The 27,044-nt window shown below is 48.6% G+C and overlaps 1 protein-coding gene across 2 annotated transcripts in view; it reads left to right on the forward strand.

Annotated features, from left to right (window-relative positions):
• Positions 1-27,044, forward strand: part of EPHB1 (EPH receptor B1) — a 418,928-nt gene that overhangs the window by 332,443 nt on the left and 59,441 nt on the right. For both annotated transcript variants that reach the window (XM_059390963.1, XM_059390964.1), the window contains exons 7-10: positions 1,230-1,392; positions 5,241-5,349; positions 6,176-6,240; positions 18,394-18,516. In XM_059390963.1, the coding sequence (XP_059246946.1) occupies positions 1,230-1,392; positions 5,241-5,349; positions 6,176-6,240; positions 18,394-18,516 (460 nt within the window). The remainder of the gene's footprint in view (positions 1-1,229; positions 1,393-5,240; positions 5,350-6,175; positions 6,241-18,393; positions 18,517-27,044) is intronic.

The following is a 27,044-nucleotide window of genomic DNA, read 5'->3' on the forward strand; positions in this document are numbered from 1 at the left end:
CTCCGTGACCCAAGCTCTTCAGTTTCACCAATGCTCCCCATTCTGCTCCAAGATTGATGGTGCAAACAGGGGCAGGCCCAGATTCGAAACCTTTGTTCCTGCACACTTGGAGATAACCCGCAATCTCTAGGATGTGCACATGGAAATGACCAGAGGCCAGGCTGGTATCTACGAGGGAGCTGAGAGTAGGATATAACGATAAAGAGAAGCAATGAAAACAGCCCATGGGAAGCCTTCCTGGAAGAGGAGGCCTTAGAAGTGTGGGCACTGGGAACCGGCAGCATGCCACGGAGCATTGGAGAGAGGCATTTCAGACAGGGAAAATAGCCTAAGCAAAGGCCGTGGGTCTGGGGGTGTGGTTCCTGGAGGGACAGCAAAGTAGCAATTTGGGGGATGTGAGATTAGAATTGCTTCCTCATGACAGGCCTGTCAACGTAGATTTAGGAATTTTGTTTTTATTAGGTCATAGTTTTAGGGAAGGTCAGAGATCTTTTTTTAGAAAAGAAGTTGGGATTTGGTGGGGCGAGAGTAGCAGAAGAAATGGGAGGCTACAAACGTGTAGGCAGAAATGAAAGATTCCATAAGATCCGCAGCAAAGAGGAAGCACCCTAGAAGGGGACCCCGATAGGTAGAGGAGTCGGAAGGGTGAGAAGCAGAAGCAAAGTCTCTGCGGGTAGCAGGGACTATCCAGAATGGCCTCGGGCTCTGTTGCAGAGTGGACGCCAAGTCACTCAGCTAAGGACTAGGACTTGTGGGGGCTTAAAGGGTGGTCTAGAACAGCCACGGGGAGGAGTGACCAACCGGGAGATTTTGAGTGAGGAGAGAAAAGACGAGGCCTCAGTAGGAGCAAGAAAAAGGGCAGATGTTGTCCAGTTTGCTTCTACTGACCTGAGACACCACAGGGTTTTGCAAAGCTGCATGTGTTCTGTTATTCTGTCCATGAACCCTGGCAGGGAAAGGAGCAGAGAATGACAGTGAGTCCCCCAGCCAGGCCTGGAGAGCCCAGCCGTTTGCTCAGAGATTTCCTTTGGAGAGCAACGCCCCCCCCCGACATGAAACACAGCTGATTCTTCATGCCCTTGGTCCAGGCCAGACTGTCCCCCATTCAGAGGGAGGGCCTGTGGCTGCTGGCAGCATCCCACTCATGGGGCCTGGGAGCTCCAGGGCAGAGCAGCGGGGGATGGGGCTCTCAGGAGCCGGCTACAAACTGTTCTTGCTCATTATTTCAGGAGCACAATGAGTTTAACTCCTCAATGGCCAGGAGTCAGACCAATACGGCAAGGATTGACGGCCTACGGCCCGGCATGGTATACGTGGTCCAAGTGCGAGCCCGCACAGTGGCCGGCTACGGCAAGTTCAGCGGCAAGATGTGCTTCCAGACGCTGACGGATGGTAAGAGGCGGGCCAGTGAACTAGTACAGGGCCAGCACTTGGGGGCAGGGGGAGTCAGGGGGAGCACTGAGAGGCTGCCTTGCAGCCCCAGTACCAACCTGTCACTGCATTCTGGTACCGCTCCCTTGCCTCTGGAGGGGCCGTGCACACTTTCGTGATTCACAAGGCAGGGCATCTGCCTGAAGTCTGGCTTGTTTCTCTGCTGGCATCTCAGGAGTTGGCCTTCGAAGGGTCTTTGCTCCATGAGCAGAAGGTCATAGGCCCCCACACGAATCTTGGGGGCCATGTGCTCAGGGCCTGGTGCCTCCTCTATTTTATCCTCACTCCCACTTCATCTCCTCTTCTGGGGCACTGGGAGCCAAGCCTAATTGCTATTTTTAGTATATGTGCTGCCGAAGCGAGCACCCGAGCCTAATTGCTAAGGTGCCCAGGAAGGGGCAAGAATGGGGACCCAGCAGTCCCTTGTACCCAGCAGCTCAGCTTATCTGAAGCAGCTTCAGATGGGACTCCAGTAGGTTCTGTGTCACCAGAGATAACAGACACTGTCTTCCCAACCATCCCCAAGGCCAGAAAGTCTGTCCCCCAAAATACTTCCACCTTTGGGCTTTGTTAGTTCCCTATTATAACTATCTGTCCCAGTCTTCTGAGATCACCCTTTTGAACGGTCATGGAAATCTGATTTCCCTGAAGCCTGAGCTCTGAGCATGGGCTGGCTACCTTCTTGGGCTCACTCACTCCCTTCACCAGCCATTTACCATGGTGCGTGCTTTTATTTATCTACTTACTATCTATCTATTTTATTTATTCGTTTATGAGCTGTTGCCTGATAGTTTTCCAAATATCAGTCTATCCTCACCCTCTTCAACTGAAAGCCTTTCATTTTTTATGTATTACTTACACTGTGTACAAAATAGTCTGCCCTTCCAGAACATTTTACTTTAGGCCAGCAATTCTCAGACTAGGCATGTGATAGGACTTAAGGTGTTTTTTTTTTTTAATTTACTCCCATTATAATTTTTAATAATTTAAAAATCCAACAGAAATATTTTTTTATTTTTTATTTTTTTTTCAATTTAACAGACAGAGATCACAAGTAGGCTGGGAGGCAGGCAGAGAGAGAGAGAGGGGGAAGCAGGCTCCCCGCTCAGCAGAGAGCCCGATGTGGGGCTAGATCCCAGGACCCTGGGACCATGACCTGAGCCGAAGGCAGAGGCTTAACCCACTGAGCCACCCAGGCGCCCCCAACAGAAATATTTTAAAGATCAGATTATTTCACATGAGAACCATAGTGTGCTTATTCTTGGGAAAAATTACAAAGAAGCCAATATCTGGTGGGCCTTGTAGCATGAGGGCTCTGCACCCCAGCTGGGCGGGGGCTGCCCCTGTGGCGGGCCTGCGCCTTCCCAGTGATTTGTACCCGGCTGCTTTCACATGAGCTTTCACGTGAGCTGGCTCCTATAGGTTTGGTCTTTGCAACCCGTTTTGAGGGTGTTTTTTATTTTTTAGGGGACTCTTCACTCATAATTTGAGGATGGTGAGATGGGGTGGAAAGGCCAGTCAGTTTGCTCAGATTAGTGACGCTGCCGGTGTGAAAAGAGCGCAGGCCGTCGTCTCCTGTTCCCGAAGGACTCTGTCCTCTCTTTGCACCTCACTTACCATCTCTATTTATGGGTACTTTGGCATCAGGAAGTACACAGGGTTAAAAACCCAAAACTCAGAATGCTCTGAGCCCTTGGCAGTTCTGCTAGACAAATCAAGAAGTAACAAATTTCTCCCAAGAAGACTATTCCTTTTACATTTGGCAGTTAAGTTTTATAAACCCAAGAGGGGCTAGATGTAAGAGAGTTTTGGTAAGTGGCCAAATTCAGGAGTATTTATCTTAATGACTGAGGTTCACACATCGGTAGTAATTAAGTTCACGGAGGCTTCAGGCCCTGTCTTCAGCACGAAGGTGAGTCTGAAGGGTGATCAATGGTAGGGTCGTTGGAGCAGGGAGGACCCATGGGATTCTGCCCAGGGTCAAAGACCACACTTTGGGGGGCAGGGGACCACCACATGCCGGCGAAGACATCATGGCCCTGGGCTGCTGTTAGCAACAGTGTGCCTACTTTTGGCTTAGCTGTCTTTTTTTTTTTTTTAAACCCACTCATAAAGTATGGTATTTGCATGTTTATCAAACAGTCCAGGAGATTCTTAGGCTCCCTGGTGTTTGAGAGTCATTCTTCAATTCCTTGAGCGGAAGAAGACCCTTCTACAGATAAGGATGTCGGTTCTTGAAGCTTCTCATTCTTTAGAAATCAGTTTTAAAGACTGAAGGTCACATTGCTTTATGAAGTTTTTAAGTTATAAAGATGTTTATTATGGACTCTTCACTGTGATTCCTTGAATTTCCTTTTTTTTTTTTTTTTGGTGCCAAATTATTTTTTGTTAAACATATATGTTCCAGAACGCTCTCAGCTGAGGAAAATTGACTCTACCCTCAGTCTTTAAAATTGTTGTCTATGGAGTGGTTGGCCTCAAGAACCACATCCTTGTCTTTGGAAGGCTTTCTCCACCCACGGTGTTGAAGAGTGGTTCTTAAACTCTGAGAAGCGCCTGGAGTATTTGGTACATATGGAGATGTCCTGTTCTCTACTCAGAGGTTCTGATTCAGCAGATCTGAGGAGAGGCCCAGAAATAATCATATTTAATCATCGGGCTCAGGTGATTCTGATGCAGGGCACAGGGAGCTTTGCTTCAAGAGAACTGCTGCCATTAGGGTTGCCGGGTAAAATATAGGATGGCCAAATAAATTAGAATTTCAGACAAAGAGTCAACAATATTTAGGTCCGAGTATCTCCCGCACAATGTTTGGGGCATACTTAGACTACAACATTATTCATCGTGTATCTGAAATTCAAATTTAAATGGTGGGTCTGTGTTTTTGTTTAGTGTATCTGGCAACCCTCATTGTAATAGAACATATAATATTGATCTCTATGTGCCTCCGTCCGGAGCACCAGGTGAAAGAATGACCACAATTATTATTGTACCAGCCTGTACAGATTAGGTCAAAAAGTATTAGTATTGGGGGCACCTGTGATAATGTAGATATGAAATATGCCTCACATAATTTGATCATTTTAATTTTTGTTTGTTTGTTTGTTTGTTTGTTAGCAGAAAAGTGTCTGTGGTCAGAGGGACTAAAGATTTTGTGCAAGAGCATAGGGCTTTCATGCAGGAAAGCCAGGCATTGGGCGAGCTCTGTCGACCTCTATGACTCAGGGACTTCCCTTCCCCCTGCGTCATACAGCATGGTTCTGACCTTGGCAGAGGCCTTGATTCTGTTCTTGAATGGGAACTGTGGAGTGCTGGGTCATTTCTGGCCGTTCCTTTGCACCTGGTGCAGGGCTGCCTGGCCGCAGATATTCTGGAAATAATCTGCTCCATGAGTCTGTGCGCTCTGCTGTGTTTCAACACCTTTTTGTTTTAGAGATACTCCCGCAGGGGTTTTTCAGTCTTCCTCTTAGTGTGACTGACCAGTCTTGGAGAGACCTTCTAGATGAAGGGATGTGGACTGGTGTCACCTCTGCTGTGGGGACAGATGTCATCAGCATTTAGTTCTCAGCTTCTCTCTGTCGCTGCTGTTTCATTTTTTTGGTGGCTGTCATTTGGTTTTAGTTGTTATTACCTGTTTGTGATTGGAGATCACTCTTTGCTTCCATTGGGCTTCTGGCTCTGAAGCAGAGAAGCTGTACTCTACATGTACATGCAGCTGTCTATTTATCAAGTCTTTGGTGTCCTGTGCTGAGTCCCAGTGGTATGGGAAGGGCATGTGGGAAGGACTTAAATGCCTCTTTCTCCCCTAGATGACTACAAGTCCGAGCTGAGGGAGCAGCTGCCCTTGATTGCTGGCTCAGCGGCCGCCGGGGTGGTGTTCGTAGTGTCACTGGTGGCCATCTCCATCGTCTGCAGCAGGTAGGCCTTCCGCTTCCATGCTCGCCAGCTCGCCTCAGATCCAGGAGGCCCCTTGCCACATGCAGGCCCCTCCTGGGCCACACAGACCGGACGGGGCCTAACGGTCTGCAGACATGCTGTCCATCTCATGGTCATCCCTCCGTCTTACTCCGTGGGCAGCCTAGAATCTGCCAGATTATGTGTTTGCTCTGTGCCGAAGAGCTGGGCGAGGCTGTGAGTCAACAGCATCTGTCTTCCAAGGTCCTTTCACTCCCCCTGCGTGTCAGAGTGACAGTTCCCAAATTACATTTGACCCACCTGAGCATCGCACCCCGCACGGCAGCCCATCCTCTGGCTAGAGAGCGGAGGCCCCCGGCAGAGGGCACAAGGCAGGCGGGCAAGAGGGGAGCCATGGAGGAAAATGGGAACTCTGAGCTCTGCGGAAGGGCGGGCCCTGATGCCTTGTGAATTTTTCATACAGTTGCTCCTGCCTTCAGGGCTTAGCCCAGATTCAGCTGCTGCGGAAAGCGGTGGAGCTGGCTTCCCCGGAGCTGTTCCCGCGAGCTGATGGCTGTCCTCAGCATGTCTGCCCCCGACTGATGGGGGACCCACGGCCCCGCCTGGCCTCTGAAAGACCTTGACTGGAAAGCTGATCCGAGTGCTCACGGTGGTGGTCAGGCCAGGAAACAGGATGGGAGCTAAATGTTCAAGTGAGAGAGCTCCCGCTCCCAATCCCGGGAGACGCCTGAGTGAGCCTCCCACAGGGGCAGGGGAGCTGGGCGGACACCGGAGCAGGGCAGCGAGCCTGGGCACCAGCTGAAAGAGCTCCTCTTGCTTGCCTCCGCAGGAAACGGGCTTACAGCAAAGAGGCTGTGTACAGCGATAAGCTCCAGCATTATAGCACCGGCCGAGGTGAGTAGAAAGAACATACCCACCGCAGGGTACAGGAGGTGAGCGCTTGGACTGCTCCCTATAGCCAGACTTGCTGGTCCCAACCGCAGAACCCCTTCCTGCCCCCAGAGCCCCAGCAGACGCCTCTCTCTGCAGGTTCCCCGGAGCCACAAACTGCCCGCCCCTTCTGCTGTCTGCCCATGGCGGGCACTCATTGGGTGCCCATTGGGTAGATTATCTTCCACCTTGATAAGCCCATATAGGACACAGAATGCAGGGAGAAGATTGGGTTTAGCAAGTCAATGAATCCTGAAATCAGACTCAGTGGGAAAGGATGGAGGGTTCTCCATTAACATCTTCTGCCTTATCTTATCCAATTGAGCAGCTGGGGAATGTGTTAGCCAAATTCACAGATAAGCCAGAGAACATGAATGCAGGGAATTAAAAAGATAGCAGAGCCCAAGAGGCCAGCGTGTTGGGGTATCTCCCAAGTGTTTTCTTTTAAGCAGTACCTTTAAAAGTTTTTCTCACTCATTATCCTACCCATCTCTCTCTCTTTTTAAAACTATGTGTAATATTTTTCTAACTAAAATTCCTTGTCACCAATGTACAGTATAAAGTCCTATGTCAAAATGATTCTTTTATCTGTGTCATTACAATATTGCAGGATCTGAACAAGGTCCCCGTAGGTCAGCTGGGCCACCTCCCCACTTCCAGAAAACTTAGCTCCCCAGGCCATGTTCTCATTCTAAATAACTCCCTTTGAATTCCCCGATGATGGGGATCATTGATGCCCCCAGAAATCCATGCCAGCCCTTTGCACTGTGCTCTGTCACAGGCTCCTTCTGGAAGCTGCGTTTCACCTAAACTCCTCCCTGCTCAGTGAAATGCCCCCCCCCCCGTCCTTTCTTCCTGTTCGCTCAGCAGTGAGCATGGAAGACAGACCTCGTGGACACACACACACACACACACACACACACGCGCACCCTCAGCCTGCCTTTCGTGGGCAGCTCCTGGAGCAAATACGGGCTCAAGGGTAAAATTTCTCCCAGACCACACTCTTCCCTTCTCCAAGGGTTCAACAAGGCAGGAAGGTGAGGCTGGGACCATCACCCAGCAGCCCCACCTCAGAGGAGCCAGTGCCAGCTGGGGCGGTACAAAGGCTATTCTGGAAAATCGGCTTTGCTCTCTGGGAGGCTTTCAATCCAAGACCAAGAAACGGCCATGGGTCTGTAGAGGACGGAGCCCCGGGGGCTGGCTGCTGTTCCCAGGCACTTGTTACTGGGAGGGAGGTGGGGGCTCCCTGGAGGCTCTGGGGCGTTGAAACTCTCCCACAGGGGACCAAGCAGCAGCACAAACAGTGCGGGACTAGGAGAAGGGGCCCCCGTCTAAGATTACCAGAAAAGTTCCTGCAACACTCAGAATCCCATCTACCTTCCTTCTTTCCCTGTCCTGGCCACTCTGTCCTTCATTTTAACCAGTTGTAACTGGTTTCCCAGAGCTGTGTTCTCAATCTTTTCCTACATCCTGACTCTGAGCCTCACTGCAAAATCTACAGTTGCGTTTACCTATTTTAACATGTGCATTTGCCCTTCCAGCCAAGGCCTTAGCTTCCTCAGCTGAATAACACAGACTTGGACCATCTCTGATTCTCAAGGGAGGGTTCCACACCCCTCCCCCTACTGAGCATCAGAATTACCTGAGGGCCTTTCTCTATCTGCCTGCTTCCCCACCTCTGCCTCGGGATTCTGACATCACTCCCAACCACCCCCTGCTCTGGGCTAACTTCTGGCCATACTAAGAGCCACTGTGAAGTCCAGTTCCAATTTGGCATCCTCTGAGCTCTTTTGATGTCACATTTAGAGATGGCTGTGTCCACCTGATTGCGGAGGATGCCACATCGGGTTCAAGAGGAGGAATGCCATTTTGGAGCCTAGAGATGACCTAGGGTGAGAATGGGGTACCCTAAGAAGGAGCTCCCCTTTGTAATAGACAAGCAAGCTAAGCCTTGTCACTCTTTGGGCAGGGTATATAGAGAGTCCCCAGGCATGGAGTCCAAGTGCAGCTTGGTGCCCATTGGGCCACTTCAACCTGAAATCTGGCCATTCTCCTGCTCTGGAGGGGTGGGCTAGGCCTGCCATATGTACAGAGGTATGCTTCCACAACAGCCGGAGCCCCTCTGGGGGGACTCTGTGACCTCTGAGGCCAACAGAAGGAGGCCTCCCTAGTCGTTAGGATGCACAGAGAAACCAGTCCTCTGTCTGCAGTAATGGTGCCTGCTGCGGCCAGCAAGCGGGGCTGAGCCCATGGCACCCCCTGTGATGAGCTGCGTGGTTGCTGACCCTGGCAGAGCCAGAGTTTGCTCCCGTGGCTGCCTTAGAAGGCTGTCTTCTTTTCCATTCCGCTCACCTTTTGGAAGCATCCTTGCCCCTGTTCATGACTGTTCTTTTTATCTTGTCCCCTAACCCTGGCTCCTCCTTGCCACCTGCTTCCCTAAACTCACAGTTGCGTGCCTTGAACTGCATTCGTGCTTTTTCTGCTGTGCACATCCCTCGCTATGATCCAGGCTCTTACTGTTGGAGAATCACAGCTGAAAGGCTGTTGAGCTGGAGTCAAGCTCAACACACTTGGAACAGAGGAGAAAACTCCCAACTCAGACGGAGGACATGTCTGGCCCAGGATGGGGAAGGAGTAGGAATATTTAGCCACAGAAAAGCCTATTTTGTGCCTCAAGGTGGGATCTTTGTTCTGGAAGCTCCCTTCGACTCATCCCACCCTGACAACACCTTGGGAGGCAGGCACTAATGCAGGAAGGTTAAGTGACTTACCCTGGTCACACAGCTCCTAGGCGGCAGAGGTTGATGGCACACTAAGTCTGGCTATGGAGCCCATGCTCTCTCCATGTGGCAGAAGCTCAGTCTGCCCGGCAATCAGCAGCAGGTGAGAACCGAGTGGGGACTAACCCTAGTCCTAGGAGGACTAACTACCTGGCTGGTAGTTTGTTGGTTCCCCCTCCTCTGGTCCCACTGTAGGAGGCGGAAAGGTCAATTATGTCTAATCCACATGTGAGCCTGTGGATTACAGACTCTACCTGGACCGCCCACATGCATGCCCCTCGTGGTGAGGTGTGGCTAGCAGCTGCAGTTCTGAGGACCTCCTGCCCAGGGAATGACAGGAAACCTACAACAGCTTCCCGACTGCATTCATCAGAGTCCCGCCCCTCTTTCCCTTAGGCAGGGCACAGGGTGCCTTAGAGGCCAGTGGTCCCTGCCCTCCCAGGCCCTCCTTTCAAGCTGATGCAAAGGCTGAAGGAGAAATAACAGGAACCTTTGAAGATGGAATACCTTTTCTAGCCCATCCAGACATGGTAGAGCTGTTCACTTTGAGAGCAGTGTGCTGTCTCGGACACCGGTTCATGGCCCTCCTCTGAGCCTGCAGCACGTGAATAAGCGTGTCAACGGGAGGCTGGATTGGGGTGAGAGAGAGATTAGAGGGAAGGCAAGTTGGGAAGAGAATCTATTGGATGCAGTGTTGGATGCTTGGCTGAAGAGCGTGGAAGCCTGTGGTTCATGTTCAAGGTTGGGTGGGACCGTGCTTTTCCAGTGTCCAAGGAGAGGCAGACGGATGGTTGTGTATTCTCATGATTTCGGGGAACCAGATATCAGAAGGTGCTTGCCGGCAGCCTAAAAACTGCCTGAACAGGATGACCAGTGAATAGTAGGCCAGGGAATCTGTCTTAGAAAATTTCCAGTGGATTCTGCATTTGGGAAATACTACTGGTATTTATGGAGGTTGTACAACTACACACTCAATAGCAGCTGGTGCCTCCCTGATTTCTGAGTTGGCTGAACTGGGGAGGAGCAGGGGGAGAGAAAGGAAAGAGTTTGGGAAGGAAAGAGTTTGGAAAGCCCTTGCCTTTCAGGAAGGAACTCTAACACAACCATCTCCGGGTTGCAGGCAATTGTAGCTAATAATCACGGAGCTGTTGTCAAGCCTCGAGAAAAGCAAAACCAAACAGGGTATGTGACCAGGGACTAGTGAAAGCTCTAATTTCCACCTCGGGCAAGAGGACAGAGTACTGAGATGACAGAACAGGAGTGTGAGCTTGATCCCTGCAAAATGCTTGTAGAGACCAAAGCATGTGGGTCCTGGGCATTTACAACCTGAATTTGGTGATCCTGAGGAAACACAGATGATCAGTAAGAAAAAAGAATGGGGACCTCGTCTCATTTACTAGAGTTATACATTTAGTGATTTCAAGAGGAATTGCAGATGTAGTGAGTTTTTATTTTGGCAAGAATATATGATGATCTCCTACGGGAAAGCAGTGCAAAATGAGTACGGAGCTTGTGTTCAGACCCAAAGAAAGTGGGTTAGTGATTCTGTCAGCCAGGTAGGAAGTCACTAGCTTTATTCTAGTCCTTGTCCAATTCAAACTCTTGTTCATTTTATTGTTTTTTAAATTCATGAGTCAGGTGCAAGCAAGCCGAGGGATGCTTATCAAGCTTGTAGGTAACAGTTGGAGAGCATAACTAACACTGTATAAAACAATCAGAATTCAGAACTATCCAACATTTTTGAATGCTAATTTGAAATCTGCAAGATGATATGTTAGAGGGATAAATCTAGAATCTAATGTTTAGGTTAAAACAAAAATAAAGCAACACAGAAATGAGGAGACCTGACTTGCTATTCGTTTGTGTGAAAATGTGTAGGTATTTAATTTACCACATGTTTAATATGAGTGATATAGAGCCAAGTGAAGAGCCAAGCACTGTTATTGATGTAAAATAATAGTAAAAATAATATCCAGTTTTGAGTACTTACTGTGTTAAACACTTTACTTCTGTAACTCATTTAAGCCTCATAACTGTCCCATGAAGTAGATTTTGCATGTGAAAAAACAACCTCAGAGAGGACAGGTATCCTGTCCAGAATCTTGGAATTCATTGCAAAACAAGGTTTTAAACTCAGGTCTGTCTGACTCTGTGGTCCCCCAGGTCAGAGGAGGCGATACACAGACATACTATCCTCTGTGCTAGTAAGAGTACATCTACAGTGATCTCCATTACGAGAAGAGTATTTTTGTCCAAGCATCCTGCCCGTGGAAGGTGGCAAGTTCTGATCTCTTACCTTAGAGACTTGGAAACACCCATTCGGTGCTGGAGAAACATGGGCAGGGATCAAGCATGATACCTTTATGGCAAAGGAAAGGAGAAAATGTTGTCATCCTTCATGAAGTTATATAGAACCATCGAGGGAAAGATCAGAGTAGGCAGAGGTTTGATTCAGTAGGGAGCACCCCCACCACAACTGGAGCTATCCAACTCAGAGACAGGCTGCTTTGTGGGGAGGTAAGCTCTCTGTTCCTGGAAGCATTCAAGGACAGGCTAGATTGCCTACTGCTGCTCTAGGTGGGAGACTGGCCTAGATTAGACCCAGAAACACATCTTCGCCAAGATTCCACGCCCATCCTTCCTGACTCTGGGTGGTAGATGTATTTCAAAACTGTAGAGGAACAGCAGCCAGCCCGCTGGAAATCACCTTGGGCACCGGGGTAAAGGTCAGGGGGAGCCTGTTGGAGGAGGAGGCAGACTACTTTGGATAAAGAGTCTACTCTTTTGGCTACCTCTTCTGGGGGTAACAGGAATGTTGGTAACTGGTTGTGAGTAAATGAGGGCCTACGAGGAGTAGAGGAAAGGCCCCCAGGGGCAAAAAGTGGCAGGATTTTCAGTGGGTGCTTATTAAATGTCAAGGAAATTTATGAGCAATGCCTTGGTTGTTGCCTTTGGGTTCCCAAGACTTCGATGGCTTAGAACCAGCGGGCCTTGCCTGGAAAGACCTGTCTATGCTGGTCATTGATGCCAAGAAGCAGGGAGAGGTTACACTCTGTTTCCTGAAGTACTTTGTGCAATAGCAAGTAGCCTGTGGCCCGCTTTCCTTCTGCTGGAGACTCGTCTGAGGCAATTACTGTGGTTTTAAGAACAAACTAAAATGGGTGAAACTTCCAAATACAAGGAGGGAGGAAGATCCTCCTCAGATCCCTGCTTTTCCACTGAGGCCCTTTGCCTCCCTTGGGGCTCCCCTCTTGGATTCTTCCCCAAATCCTGGCTGGGCACCCAAGAACTCTGCTCCTTCCTGGAAACAAAAACAACAACAAAAAAAAACAAAACAAACAAAAAACCCCAACTACCTATTGCACTCTTCTTGGCCCTCAGAAGCAGGCAGAACAGACTGTGTCTAGTTCCCACCAAGCTTTCCTGGTAGGTTTATTCCAAGAAACTGCCCATCACATCAACAGCTTCAGCCACCACCCGTGTTCCTCCTCAATCCGTAACTCCAGATTTAGACTTCTGGCTCTGTTTCCTTTCTGAGCGTTATGACAGACTTCCGGGCACTCACGTATTTCATCTGCATGTTCAAAGAGCAAAAGCACGCGTGCAGACTTCCCTGACAATGGGGTTTCTGGCCCAAAGTCCCTTACGTGGTGAACAGTGCCACTTTATTCCACACGTCTTGGCATTGATTTGGCTGCTTCTTGTCCCTCTTTAATCCCCCATCTTTAAATGCTTAGCAAGTGCTACCAATCCTCCCTTTGAAATTTCTCTTGCCTCTTCATTTGTCCTTACTGCAGCACTCTGGTGGAAAACCCTGTATCTTGTGCTTTAACGACTACAACAACCCCACAGCTGTTTTGTCTGCCTCCAGCCCCTTCCCCCAGCATCCAGGTGAACGCAGCAGCCTGCCGGTCAAAGGCATTCCCCAATGCCTTGTGCTCAGTGCATCCCTTCCTTGCAGATGGAAGAGTTGTCAGCTCTGTGTGTCCGATGGCATTTATCTTAATGCCTTTGGTTTCGCGGTCAAGGCCCTCCCGTGCTGGTCCGTAAGTGCTTTGCCTGCTCGGTCCCCCCTTCTGCCACACTGAAGCTGGCCACGTTCTCCTCATTCATGCCATGGTGGGCTTCTCTCTGGCTTTGCCCGAGATGCTCCAGGCTTCTTCCTCCGCAGTGCATGACCGTGGGACATGTCCTTCTAGAATAGTGACCTGGAACACTGGCATCCACGGCCCTCTGTCTTCTCTGGTTTCTGCTGCATTTATAGCTCATGGCCTGGTGTGGGCTCCTGATTCTAGACTCTCCGGCACTACTCCCCAGTACTGCTGGACTTCATCGTCAGAAGAACCTCATGAGCTCTGCTTTTTCTATAGCTCCCATAATCCCTAGAACAGCATCCTGTCGACGTTGAGGCTAATGAGGGGGTAATCAATGTACCGCGGCCGAGCATTGGATGAAGTCCCTCCCAGGGACCAGATTTTATGTGTTGATCCCTAAACTGCTTCCCTCTTGTGCTTAGATATCTGGACTATGTTTAGGTGAGTCGCAAAGGTGACAAAGTCTGCCTTGGATCCAGAATGGGATCTGAGGAAGCACCCTTTGCTCTTTCCCATGGCTCCATCAAACCTGCTGGGACACAAGTTATCAGTGACTGAGGATAAGCCAAGTCACTACCTCTCTGGAGCCATACTGTAGGGTTCTAGGAATCCTCAGCCTACAGAGGGGCATCAGGTTGTTCCTGGCACTCTTGAAGCCTCCCAGGCTGTCTGCTCTCCATGGAACCCCCAAGATATCTGTGGCACTGATTTTGTCCTTTCTGAGTGCACAAGAGGGCTGAAGAGGAGCACTCCATCTTCTTCTTCAGCTCTCAGTACTCCTATGTCACCCACTATGGCCACTCCTATGGCCCTTTCCCAGCCTGCTTCTGCTCAGCCCTGAGACCCTGACACTTGCAAGTGGGTCTAACTGACATTTTAGATACACCCCACATATCTGCCAGCATCCCCAGCATTTGTCCCCGCTGCTTCATTTTTGAATGCCCCCTTATGGAGTGATGTAGGGTCACTAACAACGGCCAGGAGTTTCTTCTCCTTCCAGGAGTGCTCTGTACCACACAAGAAGGCTCTGGATAGTGGCTAAATCATTTGTCCCCAGACTTCTATGCCTAAAGCAGGGGTTGATGGGTAAGATTTGGCCAATTTCCTCAGACTATGATCTTTTAAAGCTGGAGGCAGTCCAGGCTGCACCCCTAGCCATAGCATAGGTGGGTTTTGAGGTCAAAGAACAAACATACCTACAAATCACCTTTTTAAATAGAAATTAGTGAATTAGAAGAGCATAAAAATGAAGAATTTTTCTGTCTCTCAAGGCACTAGCAATCAGAAGTTTAGATCCATACACACTGTCTTTGTGCCAAAGGTATGTAACCTATGTTAGACATAAGGAAAAAAAGTCGATAACTGTAAAATAGTATAAATATACAATATTAACAACAATAATAATGTGAAACACCGTCCGGAGCATTATAAAATGCCTTATCTTATGAGCTGTATTGCATCTGATATTGTTATTACTACCACTGATAATATTTCCCCAACACTCATAATCTGAGAACAATTTCTGAGGCTGGTCTCCAAATGTTTGGCTGTGCCTGACTCCGCAGCTGACTTGAATTCCTTGTTCACTGTCTGGTGATTCATTGCACTAAATACCATTTTCCTGATAATTAAAAACTGCTCACTGGCAAGTGGGAGCAGGAACAGGCTGATGCAGGATTTATGCAGAAACACAAAATGAGCCAAAAGACAAATGACCTGTTCTGCCTAGCTAAAGGCTTTTTTTTCTTTTTTTTGTGCTTTTTTTTTTTTTTTTTTTTTTCTCATCATCTTCAGGGACTTGAGAAAGCCTAGCGGTAATGCAGGAGAGAGGTCTGGAGAGCTGTGTTATTCCAGGATGAGGTAGATGCCAGGAAGCCGTGATGGGCACTTGCTTGGTCACATCACTATCCCGATTTCGAGAGCTGGATCTCTGTCCCCAGCCGGAGTCAGGCCAGGACCCTCCGCTAGGGCAGCCCTCTCAGATCTTCATCAGGGGAAAAGTGCCCACGTCTCAGCCATTTGGTAGACCTCTGATTTCAGCTTACCTTCCTCAGTGTGACAATGGTGTCTTCAGTTTCCGGGAAAACAAGTCCTGATTTTTACCGTCGCCCAGATGTGGAATTTCACAGGCACTTTGCATCTCTCCTCCTAGGCTCCTCCGTGTGGCCCCCTCAGCTGCTTGGGAAGGGCTTTACTGACAGTCAGGAGCCCCAACCTAAATCAGCTGTGACATTGCTCCCCCACCCCCATTTCTGTAAGCCAGCAAAGTAGCAAACCTCTCCGTGTTAGTAAACTGCACCCATCATTGAAGTGTGGACTTGCTAACATCTTGGTGCACTTGGTGGCCTGTTCCTGGCCTGGAAGAATGCCAACCCCATCAGATGAGCTGTTGTCCTCTGGGAACAGGTCCTTCCCAGAATGGATGGGGGCTAATATCCGTAAAGCTCATTAACTCAGAATCCTTTCTCCTTCATCCTTATATGTGTCTGTGCTTGCAAACCATTCATTACCGCACATTCTAGATTGTTTAATTAGACTTTGCGGAAGAGTTCCTGTAGGACAGCTTAGCATACATCGTTTAAAAGCCCTTGATCTAAAATAACAAGGTAGTTATTTTTAAGGTAACTAATAAACTCTAAGTGTCTGACATCCTCCACTGACCACCTCACCTTGCTTCCTCTTCCTACCTCCCCAAACACTTCCTAGAACCGTTTACTGATAATCACCATGAGTACGTCTATGTGCAAGCCCTCCCTGTGTACATCAGGCGCTTGGCTGGGTATGTCACTGGCAATATGTTCTGTAATATCAGAGTCACCGTGGGAGGGAGGTGCCAGCTTTGCCACCAGCGGAAGAGAGACCTGTTCTGAGAGAAGGGTGGGGCTTTGCTGCATTATGCCAGGCTAATAAGAGGCTTTGGGATCCTGTCCTCGCCTAACAGCCCCAGCATCTGGCTCTCACCCTCCTCTCATCTCTGCACAGCACAGAACTTGGGCAAAGTCACAGGTTGTGACACTGACCTGCTGTCTGCTTGGCATTTTGAGTGGGTCTGTGGTTGCCTTACCTCCTGCCCTCACCCCTTCAGCTCATGCTGGCCACCTTCCACCTGCTGCATCTGTTTCTTCCCCAAAAAGCTCTCTCCCTGCTTACCTGCATGGCGGCTGATCGGCCATCCCCGAAGGCTGATGGGAACCTAGGTGGTAACAGCACAGCTCCCTCCGTCCAGGGTGGGCCAGCCCTGGAGCATGTAGTCACCCACACCAGCTCCTCTAACTTCTCTGGGGGCTTCAGCCTGCTTTGGGAGGAAGTGGCTTGAAAACACACTTTTTCTAGGCTGACTGCCTTGCCTGATCTTACTTCCCCACCACCTGCCCCGACTGCTGTTGGAGCATCTTTCACATAAGCCACTGGACTCTCAGAAACTTGTCCCAGGGGTTGCTTCTGGTGGAACCCCAAGTTTGGCTGCCTGGTGCTTATCTGCTTTCATTAGACACTTCAGTCTGGTTTCAATGGTTCGTGCTCTTCAGTTGTTCTTCATTCCAAATGAGAATGAGATGAACCCCATCCCTACTTTCCTCCTAGTCCACTGTTAGCAAAGGAGAACACCTGCCTCTCTCTCTCTCACTCTTTCCCCTCCCACCACATTCCCCACAGATTAGAACATTCCACATAAAGGTGGGGATCTCTCTGACTGCTTTATCCAAATCTCAGTTGACAGATGCCATAGTCAATGTTGTCATTCCCAGGTTCCCAAGGAGCGTTCTACCATGGTCTTGACCAACTTGAAGCAAGCAGCCTAGCATGCTAGGAGTGATTTTATTTAATGACTTGGAATGAACCATCTTTCAGAAAGAGTCGTTCTTCTGGGCAGAGCACCTGGCTCTCTCTGACTTAAAAAAAAAAAAAAATCCCCCTTCACTTCTTTGCTGTATCTTTCTTCTCCCTCTGGACTGTGCTCTAGCACTTCGAATCCTTACCTGAAGGATGACCAAAGCAACACAAACTTGGGGGAGCTATAGAGTCCTCAGAGTTTTTTGGATGAAAAATGTCAGAACTAGCCTCTGCATATAGGGCTGGGAGTCAGCTAGATGAGGTGCAGTGGGGATGGGCAGATGGTGCTCAGGGAACCTGGGGGACTGCCTCAGACTTGGGTCCCGACCAGGGGCGCTCGGCACCTGTGCCTTTCTGCCTACTCTGCTGACCTGACTCTTCCACCTACCAGACAGCTGCAGAGGGCAGGCAAACCTCCTCCCCTTCACAAGGATGCCAGGCTAGACCATGTAGTTCCGCTTTCAAAGTCCTCTCCTGCCCACCACACCACCACCAAGTGAACAGTGTCTAGTTTTTGCCTAATGACACATCAGACATGTTGAGAATTACATTGTGAGTGAATCCATTTGTTTCTTGGCTTCCGTTTCTTTTTTTGTCCCCCTCTTCTCCGCTTTCTGAATGTGTTTTTTCTGCAGTGACAATTCTCTTGTCCCCATGCACACCTATTTATCTTGCCACTGTAAACATCAGTGACAAAGTCTATATTCCTTTTTGTATTTCTCATTCACCATTTTATTCATTTTTCATACTTCAGGGGGTCTGAGGGCATGGGCGTTCATTACCATTTTTCTTTCATTCCACCTCATTTTTTTTCCTCTGTAGACTTTGCTCTTTTCTCTATCAGCATTTTCTAAGCTTTTCTCTTCATGTTTTCTCTTCTGGTGTTCTGTCTTGACACTTCTAACTTGAGGTTTTTCTAATAGCAATTTCTCCTTCTCTCTCTTTGTTTTAATCCCTCCTTCTCCCTCTTGCAGCCTCGGCCACAGCCGTCAGTTATAACCTTAGCGGTGGCCTCCACTCAGAGAAGTTGTCAAGTTGATAAATATTGATATCTACCCTACCATTTTACCACCACTTTTCTGCTAATGCGTTTGGTTGGCATCAATCAGTTTCTTTGCCTTCTGTGAGTGCTCAGTGTGGGAACTGGTCCCGATCTGTCACTTATAAGTAATCTGCTCCACATTTCATCAAGAGCTCAAAAAGAGAAGAAAATATGGAGGAGAAGTAGAGGACAGAGAACCAAGCTAGTGTGGCCCATAGGGAAGGGAGATGGGAAGGCCTGGCCAGGCACAGAGAGGCAGTCTGTCTAGGGGGGAACCTGCCCGGCCATACCCTTGCTGCTGGGGACAGCAGCCAGGACTTACCACCATATCCTCTTTGGGATGTTAACCCTGCTTATCTCCTCTAATAAGGCTCCCCAGGGATGAAGATCTACATTGACCCCTTCACTTACGAGGACCCCAACGAAGCTGTCCGGGAGTTTGCCAAGGAGATTGATGTATCTTTTGTGAAAATCGAAGAGGTCATCGGAGCAGGTATGGCTCTCCCCTCCCCTCATTTCTGTTCTCTTGGTATCCAAGCATCTTCTTCCCAATGTCCTAGGTGTTCTCTTTCAGCATAAAAAGTCATCCCACTGAGAAGGAGCTTTTAACATCTTTCTCCTAGAAGATGAGTCTGACTCATCTGCAACGTGTGTCTAGGGATCTTTGGGGGGGGTCTTGATCACGGTGGCCAAGCTTGACTGGTGTTGCGGAGAAGTCAGCTGCAGTTTCAAAAAACTCAGACATAGCTCTGGAAATGGACTACTGAATGTGGATAGACAGAGAGAGAGATCTAGGGTACACAGTGGAAAAGACTGAAAGAAACAGTAATTTTTAGAAGCTGGACATAGTGTCTCACTCACTGATAGTATCTCCAGGGCTCTGGATCAAGATTCCTTCCCAAATGCATTTGGAGAGAGATCATGATAAAATGAAGAGGGACCGCGGTTTCTAGGAGAAAAACCTCCCCCTAAGTGTATTTTCTACAAAAGATCTATGATAAGGACGGTAACCCAAGACAGATTTCACTTCCAAGAAACACGTGTGCATGCAACCATCTTACTATGTTGGAAGAGAAACTCAGCCCAGCAGAGGACTAGCTGCCCGAGCAGGAGATCCTACCTAAAAACTGACCTAGATTTTTCATCTTTCCTTAATGGATCAGTAGTTGAGTCAATTTGGCAATGGACTCACATTAAAAAGTGAACAAGTAAAATAACCCCAAATATCATCACTTTATGAGTAACCTCTTTATGTCTTCTCTGCTGCCTGTTTTGAATCTTCTTAAAACGGTGTCTGCTTTGTGTCCTCTTTCCTACTTTTATTTTCTTCTACAACATTGTTTGTCTTTTCTTCTTCTCCAGTTCTTGTTAGCCGTTATTCAAGCTCTCTTCATGCATAATGCTGTCGTTGTCTTTTTAGTTCCTACGTTTAGAAGTGCTTTATTCATACGAATATTTGGAGAGCCATGGTGTTGCCTCTTCCTGTAACATTTTAACTTGATAAAATACACTCAGTCGAAGTCTTACAGACAGCCACTTCATGTATTATCTTTAGGAGGAAAGTCACTATCCTTCCATTCACTGCTTCTCTTAATGCACTGAGGGGTCACAAAGCCATCTGTGAAATTGGAAGTCACATTTGAAAGCTTGCCCCATTAGGCCACCATTTTCATGCTCTGGCTTCTCTCTTAAAGAGCTCCGCCCTCATGGCATCTCTGGGGGGCTGCTGGAACTGTCCCTGTTGGGACACACCTCTCCCCTCCCACCAGCCCCTCTGAGTCCCAGCCCGCTGGCCGTAATCTGATCCACATGAGTCTATCCGTGTTTCGCATTGACTTTCATTAAATATGTTACCGAACCACGACTTCCACTTCTGTGCAGATAATTTTCTCTTCCTCCTTAGATGCTGACATATTTAAGGATCATGCCTTGGAAGGCTGGATACCAGATAAATTGGATTACTCCTAGGGGCTCAGATTTCTGCAGTGAACTTGAAAGAGTGTCGGGGAGGCGTGCTTTCAGTCCTGTGCCCTGTTTCCTCACGTTATTAATTGTTGTTATGTCATGTGGTAATGGTGCTAGTGATTTTAATGTTGTTTTTTATGTCATGTGCTTCGAGCGATATGTTCTGGACTGCATGTCACCCCAGAGAGCACACATCGGCCCCCTTCCTCCTGTGTCAGGGGAAGAGTAAAAAGGCTTTTCACTTTATGACCCTGCCAGGGAGTGACGATTGGGGGTGAGCTCACCCACTGCTGGCCGCCTATAAAGGGATAATCGACGGCCCAGCTCCATCCTTTACTTTCCCTTTTCGTGTAGCCTGGGCCGCCACTGCTGGTACATCTTCCTCAGAGATGGTCAGCCCTCTCCGAGGCTCACGGGGGAGTGAGGAGGGATGCATACGTCCAGCATTTCAGGAGACACCCAGCAGTACGAGGTAAAGACCTGTGCCTGGTCGCTGCCAACCGCCCTCTACCAGACGCTCACCTCCTCACGATCCAGAAATTCCAGGGCTAATCCCCGTGGATATTAATTCACTATGTGTAACTCGATGCAGTTTTACCAGAAGACGCTTCTAGCTGGAATCAGTCCCCACTCTCCAGTTCTTTTTCTCCTCTCTCCCCACTCTTGCTTCTGCACACCCCGCCTCACCGAGACTGACTTTACTTTGTGCTAAAAGAGCTGGTGTGAAGGTCAAGTTAAAAAGAAAAGCATTTTGTAAGGTAATGTTTAGACAGTGTTGTTGGCATTGCAGCTCTCAACCTCCCGACTGACTGGGAGCAGGGTGCAAAAAGGGGGCTGCAGATCCTAACAACACAGGAAAAGAAGGCTTGGAAGTCATTCGTCCTTTCTCTGCTTGGGTACCCCCCCCCAACAAACTCTTATTGAATACTTCTTGCATGTTGGACGTGGGGCTCCCGAGATAGACAAACAGAAACCCTCTCCCCTCCCCAGAGCTCTGACAATCTTAGTGGGATATCGGCCAGTCATATGTTCACTGTGGGGCCAAGCCAGAGCAGCATTCAGTCCCTTGCTCTGGGAATGAGCAGGGGCATCAGGAAGGCTTCACAAGGAGATGACCTTTGACCTAAGCTTTCAAAGATGAAAACTGGTAGAAAGAACAAGATTTTTGTGAAACTCATTAGAGAATGAGACAATGACAGAAGAGGAAAATTGCATGACTTAAGGAGAGAAATGAACATGACCTTCCAGCTGCAGGCTGCCAGAGACAGCTGGCACCAGTTCCCAAGAGCTAATAGTGTATGTCTCTTTCTAGCCTCGTGTTCAGTGACACCTGTGGATGGGACCACATCAGCCCCAGTAGGGGTGTTTACATGGTGGGAATTGGCAAATGCTACAAATGGGAGATCTTCATTTCTTTGCTTTCTGGAGAGCTCCCCAGTGAACACTTACTAGCACACTCCAGCTTCGCAGACCATGCAAGGTTATTTCAAAGGATGCAGAGGACCCCGCCCATACCTGTTGAGTGTGGGGCCCGAGAAATGGGTTGCGATTGTGGCTGAAGGGGTTCTGTTTAGAGTTCAAGAAGATCCTCGTTCATTAAACACTGACCCTGTGCCTGAACTGTGGTGGATTCTGGGAAATGCACAATGCCTGTCAACCCCTGCCCTGTGGGGCGATAGTCTAACTCATACACCATGCTGGTCCACGAGAGAACAGTGGGCCACTGACAGCTGAAAAGAGGGCCCCAGGGAACACATGGGCCTGGAGATGGGAAGAGAGGCTTGAGGGCAGGAGATAGTCCAGGGAAGAGAGACGTTAAGGGCCCTTGAGGATGTGAAGGCTTTGGATGGGCTGACTCTCCACATGACACATCCTGAGAACAAGGAAGAGAGAAGGCTGACAGGTAGGTGTTTCCTGACAGTAAGCATCAAGTACTGAGTCTGGGGAGTCAGGCTGAGATTCGGCATTCCAGAGGCGTGGGTATGGATTTTATCCCCTGGAGGATGGTGAGTTTTAGGTAGGCATCTAAACAGGCTGGGTGACAGGAATGAGGCTCTAGGGACACAAACTGGATAGAGGCTGTGTCTGGATTGGACCAGAAGGAGATGATGGGGAAGAGTGGGTGAGGCCTCGGAGGCATGAAGACAAGTTATGGGACTTTGCTTGGAAGTGTGGAGAGGATGGTTGGGTGGTAGGGTAGCTCAAGTAGCCTTCAACTGAAATGGATCCAAACATGGTGAATGGAACCGATTGGGGGGGGGGGGCAACATGAAGGTTGTGGCCAGAAATGTGGGGCGCAGGATTAAACCCGTTGGAGGGAGGGAACCCTGCCAGGCCCCAGGGGTAGGCGTTGGTGGTCATGCATGTGAGTAAAGGCAGTAGAGTCAAGTCTAGGTATTGAAGCTGAAGAGTTGTGGCAACTGTGGGTTTTCTCAACATCTGACCCTGTTTCTCAACATCGCCCTCCAAGTTCCATGAAGGGGACGCATTCTCAGAGTTTTTGTTTGTCCCACACCAGGCCTGGTGTGGCACTCAGGAGCTCCATCAACTGTTTGTTGCATATGGTTGAAGGAAAGTAGATCCTTGGTGGGGTGAGTAGAGCAGGGAGGAAAATTGGGGGCGACTAGGCAGAGCTTAGGAGAATGGAGAAAACCTAGAAGAAGGTGAAGAGTCCTGATTCACTTGGCGCTCCAGAAGTGGCTCAGTGAGATGAAGTCTGGCCTTCATCCCCCACAGCAGATAATGGATATCACTGGTCTCTTCAACGAGGGCCACAGGCCTTCTGGCATCTGGCAAATATCAGCTCTTCATGACCATGAATCTGACTCATTGGAGCCCTCCCATAGATCAACTCCAATGCATTGGTTAATTCTGATCAGTTCAATCCACAGATTCACCCAGAGCATCAAACAGGCTGCTATCTATAATTGGGCCCTCCAGCATGAATGGCAGTCTGGGTTGTGCAGTATGCAACCTATGTAGCTGTACACAGCAGCCCCGATCATGACTGTCAAGTGCATGGAAATGTAGGTAGAAGTGACACTAGAGGGAGGCTTCCAAAGGAAGATATGGCAATTGTATTTTATTAACAAATCTCCTCTCCTGACTCCAGTAGCTGCCAATTCAGCATTTTTACAGAAAACTTTTTTGAGAGAGAGGCAGGCTTATGGGGAGAGGGTTGGATGTTGGGGATCTGTGATGTGCACTGATTGGGAATGGACCAACAAGGCTCCCTGGTTCTCTCCTTTGAAGAAGAAGATGGGTTCTTGGGGGTGTTTTGGTAGAAAATCCACCTTCCAGTCTGATTTTCCTAGGCTTAATCAAAGTGAGGGTGGCCTCAATGCTAGATAAGAGTCACAACAGGAAAGGCTTCAAGAAGAGAATATCAAGTAGATGTCCTGAGTACTTACAATTAAAATAACTGGAATGTATTGAACACTCACTGTGGACATACTTTTCAAACATTGCCTTACTTCACTCCCTTAATGTGAGATAGGGTGTGTGTGTGTGTGTGTGTGTGTGTGTGTGTTTAAACTGATGAGGAAATTGACATTCAGAGGATAGCTTGCCAAAGATTGTGTCGACAACTGAGTGAATAATAGAGCAAGAATTGAAACCTAGACACAGTCAACCAAATCTGGTGAATGTAACCCCCTACATAGCTGCCACTTTGGGCACTGTTCTGGGAAAGAGCAGTGAAGTATACAGGGATGTTACTTCTGCCTGGGGGTTTGGGATATGTGAGCTTCCTTACTGGTAGTGACAATTCGTCCTAGAATTCAGTATGCCCGTGGGGTAGGTGCCCCTCATTTGCTGGAGAGAACACATTCTTCCGTCCTCCAGTCATCTTCTTCCAGTATAATCAGCTACCTACCTAAGGATAGCAATGAGAACCAAGATAGGCAGCATTTTCAGTCATATGTGCTTGCTTACGTTATGAAATAATGTCATCTATAGGTGGGCAGTTGTCGCCTGACCATTGCCAGCCCTAAGAAGAGAGATAATCAGTTCACTGTCACCCTGTAGGTATTAAGTATCATGCACACCATGGCCATCAAGCACATTCCATCTTGTCCGCCCAGTAATGGGGCCTGGGGAGCCCCACCAAAAGGAGGAATAGCGCTGTGATCAATAAGGAATGTCTGTCCCAGGTGCGGGGCTCGGAGGTGGCAGATCGCCTGCCATGGTTTTACTCTCCTTGGTTTAGCCATAACCTACTTACCTTGCCCAGGCTAGTGTGATAAAACTAGCTGGAAATCCTACTTTAAAACCTAGTTTAAATTTATTCTTTAGAAGTTCCTTTTCTGGTGGAAGCTTGAATTAGTAACTAGAAGCTCTGCTTTCCTTTCTTCCCCCAAGGCAGTTTGTGACTTCAAAATGCTGCTGCTAAAAAAAAAAAAAAAAAAAAAAAAAAGAAAAAGAAAAAAAAGTGCAAATGTGTGTAGATTTGCACTGCACATAGCCAACAGCCACCGGTCGAAGTACCTGCTAGCAGGTTATATGTTTCATTTTCAAAAATTGAAAATTCTTCTCTTTTGATTTTATATATAATAGTTGAGGCACTTAGTGCTGCTGAACCACTTCTTTCTTCCTCGTTTTGTCAAGGGAAGGAGGAAAGAGGAACTGGCAAGGAGCTGAAAACTTGTAGGGGATAATTTCAGGAGCCGTCCGGAGGACAGAAGTAGGAACTGGCTAACTTACCCTCAGAGGACAGCCTGGAGGGCCGTGGTTCTCAAACTGGAGCCCAATGTCAGAATCCTCTTCGAGACCTATTAAAACTCATGTCACAGGACCCCACCTATTGAGCTTCTGAACCAGAAGATCCAGGTTGAGTCGGAGAATCTGCATTTTCTAGCAAGGTCCCTGGCAATGCTGCTGCTATTGGGTGGAAACCACACCCGGAGAACCACTGCTGAGATCCCCTGGCCCCCAGACTGGCCTGAAGCCAGAGGGAGGACCTAACCAAAGGGAGGTCTGGTGGTAGGAGAGGCTCCAAGGTCAGCTGCAAAGATGCATGCCAACTGAAGTCCAGCCAGACCAAAATTAGGCTGGCTGCAATCAGTCAGTGAAGGATCAGCGTAGAAATGATCAACCCTAACCACTACCCAGTCATCTCCTATAAGTATCTACTTTAAATATAATGTTAATGCGTGATTTGTGGAGAATATTTTTAGGTATTATGAACTTTTATTGAAGCACATGGCTGTGCTTTGGAGCTCATGGAAAAGGAAGCTCTTAGAGCTCAGATCCTGGAAAATCAAAGCATCCTGGACAGCAAGCTCTGGCCTTAATGACAGGCAAAGGGAAAAAATAAAATATAAAAAAATAAAAAATAAATAAAAGACTGTATGAACAATAACAGCAACAACAAAGACAGGCAAGGTGTCAGGAAGCAAAAATAATTTCTTGAGAATGGTGTATGAACCCGATGTCAAAGTGCAAGGGGACAGAGCCTCTTAGGTTGTAAGCCACAGAAGGCCTTGGTTTTCTGTTACTAATGATGGCAGTATGCCCACCGACCCCCACTCCCTAGGAGCCTTGGCAGTGTTAGAGGACCAGAGTCCCCATACTTTAGCTCCCGAGGCAGAGCTAGGGACACCTTCCAAACCCTGATACCTGGCAGCCGGACTTCCCCACCACCCCCAGCATAAAGCCCTGCTTTGTCATTGGTCCCACTAGTTTGCAGAAACCTGCTCCTCCTTCCAGAGTCCACCCCCTACGTACCAGCCCCCACACCCCCACACATGTGGGTGTCTTAAATCGCCACCCACATGTGCTGTCCACAATGTGTAGTCTACAAAACACCTTCTCCAACACTCAACACGCCCTTAGGAAGCCCCGGTGGTCCTTCCTTTCTTTTTATTGTGTCGGGCTGAGAAAGCTGAGCTTGGGGAGTTGATGTGCCCCGAGCCGGGTGGCCAGGCTGGCGCCCACACGAGCTGCTCCCTCCAATCCCTCCCTGCCCTAGTCCCTCTTCCAGTATTGGGGCCACGTAATGACAGGATGGAGCACAGCCTCCTAGTGAGGACGGTGGGCTAAGTAGCTTTCTTTGCAGTGGGTCCTTCGAAAACCTCTGGGCTTGGAGAATATGAAGTGATTTCTTTGCCAGACAGGAAAGGAGCTATCTCTACAGAATCAGTATGAAGCCTCTGTTTCCCATGCTGGCAGTAACACTGCTCCCACCGTAGTGACTGACGACTGAGCCTGGCTCTCCCTACTCAAGGAGACCACATGCTTTGAACATCTGTATTTTTTTTTTTTTAGAGCATTTTTAGGTTTGCAGCAAAATCAAGAGGAAGGTACAGAGATCGCCCACATACCCCTTGCTCTGCACACGCACGGCGTCCTCCACTCTGCAGGCCTCATCGGAGTGGTACCTTGGGGGATAAACCTACCGTGATGCATCATTATTATCCCAAGTCCATGCTTTACAGAAGTGTACACTCTCGGGGTCGCATACTGTATGGACTGGGACAATGGTCTAATGACACGTGGCACTGTGACAGTTGCAGGCAGAGAGGATTCACTGCCCTGAAAATCCTCTCTGGAGAGTCCATTTTTACTTTATCATTTTAAAAACCTATATGATGCAACGCCAGCAGAGCATACAACTTCAAGCTCAGGAGTAGGAACGCCGCACTTGGAAACCAGCCAACCACAGGGTTAAACAGTGAAATAGCAGTTGTCACTTCAGAAAGGAGCGTGAGCCACACCAGTCTAGGCAGATAGGACTTGCCAAAGCCACACTTTCGCCGGTCTCTTGCCTCTTGTTCTTTCTTTCTACTCAGGTATATAAAGCCTTCATAATTTTTGAACAAGCCCTGCAGTTTCATTTTGCACCTGGTTCTGACCCACAAATTATGTAACTGATCCTGTGCGTAGCTTTGAAGTATGTCTAGGCTCAGGGAGCACCCAGACAAGTGAATCAGAATTCCTAGAGGTGGGATCCAGGTCTCTTAACTTTGCTCAGAGTATACCTGCTCTCCAGGGTTCTGTGGTGGGTGGCCAACTTCAGGAACCACTGATTTAGAAGAGAAGTTGTAAACCAGGGCATTC

The sequence above is a fragment of the Mustela nigripes genome, chromosome 2 (assembly GCF_022355385.1).
Source record: "Mustela nigripes isolate SB6536 chromosome 2, MUSNIG.SB6536, whole genome shotgun sequence".
NCBI classification, from domain to species: domain Eukaryota; kingdom Metazoa; phylum Chordata; class Mammalia; order Carnivora; family Mustelidae; genus Mustela; species Mustela nigripes.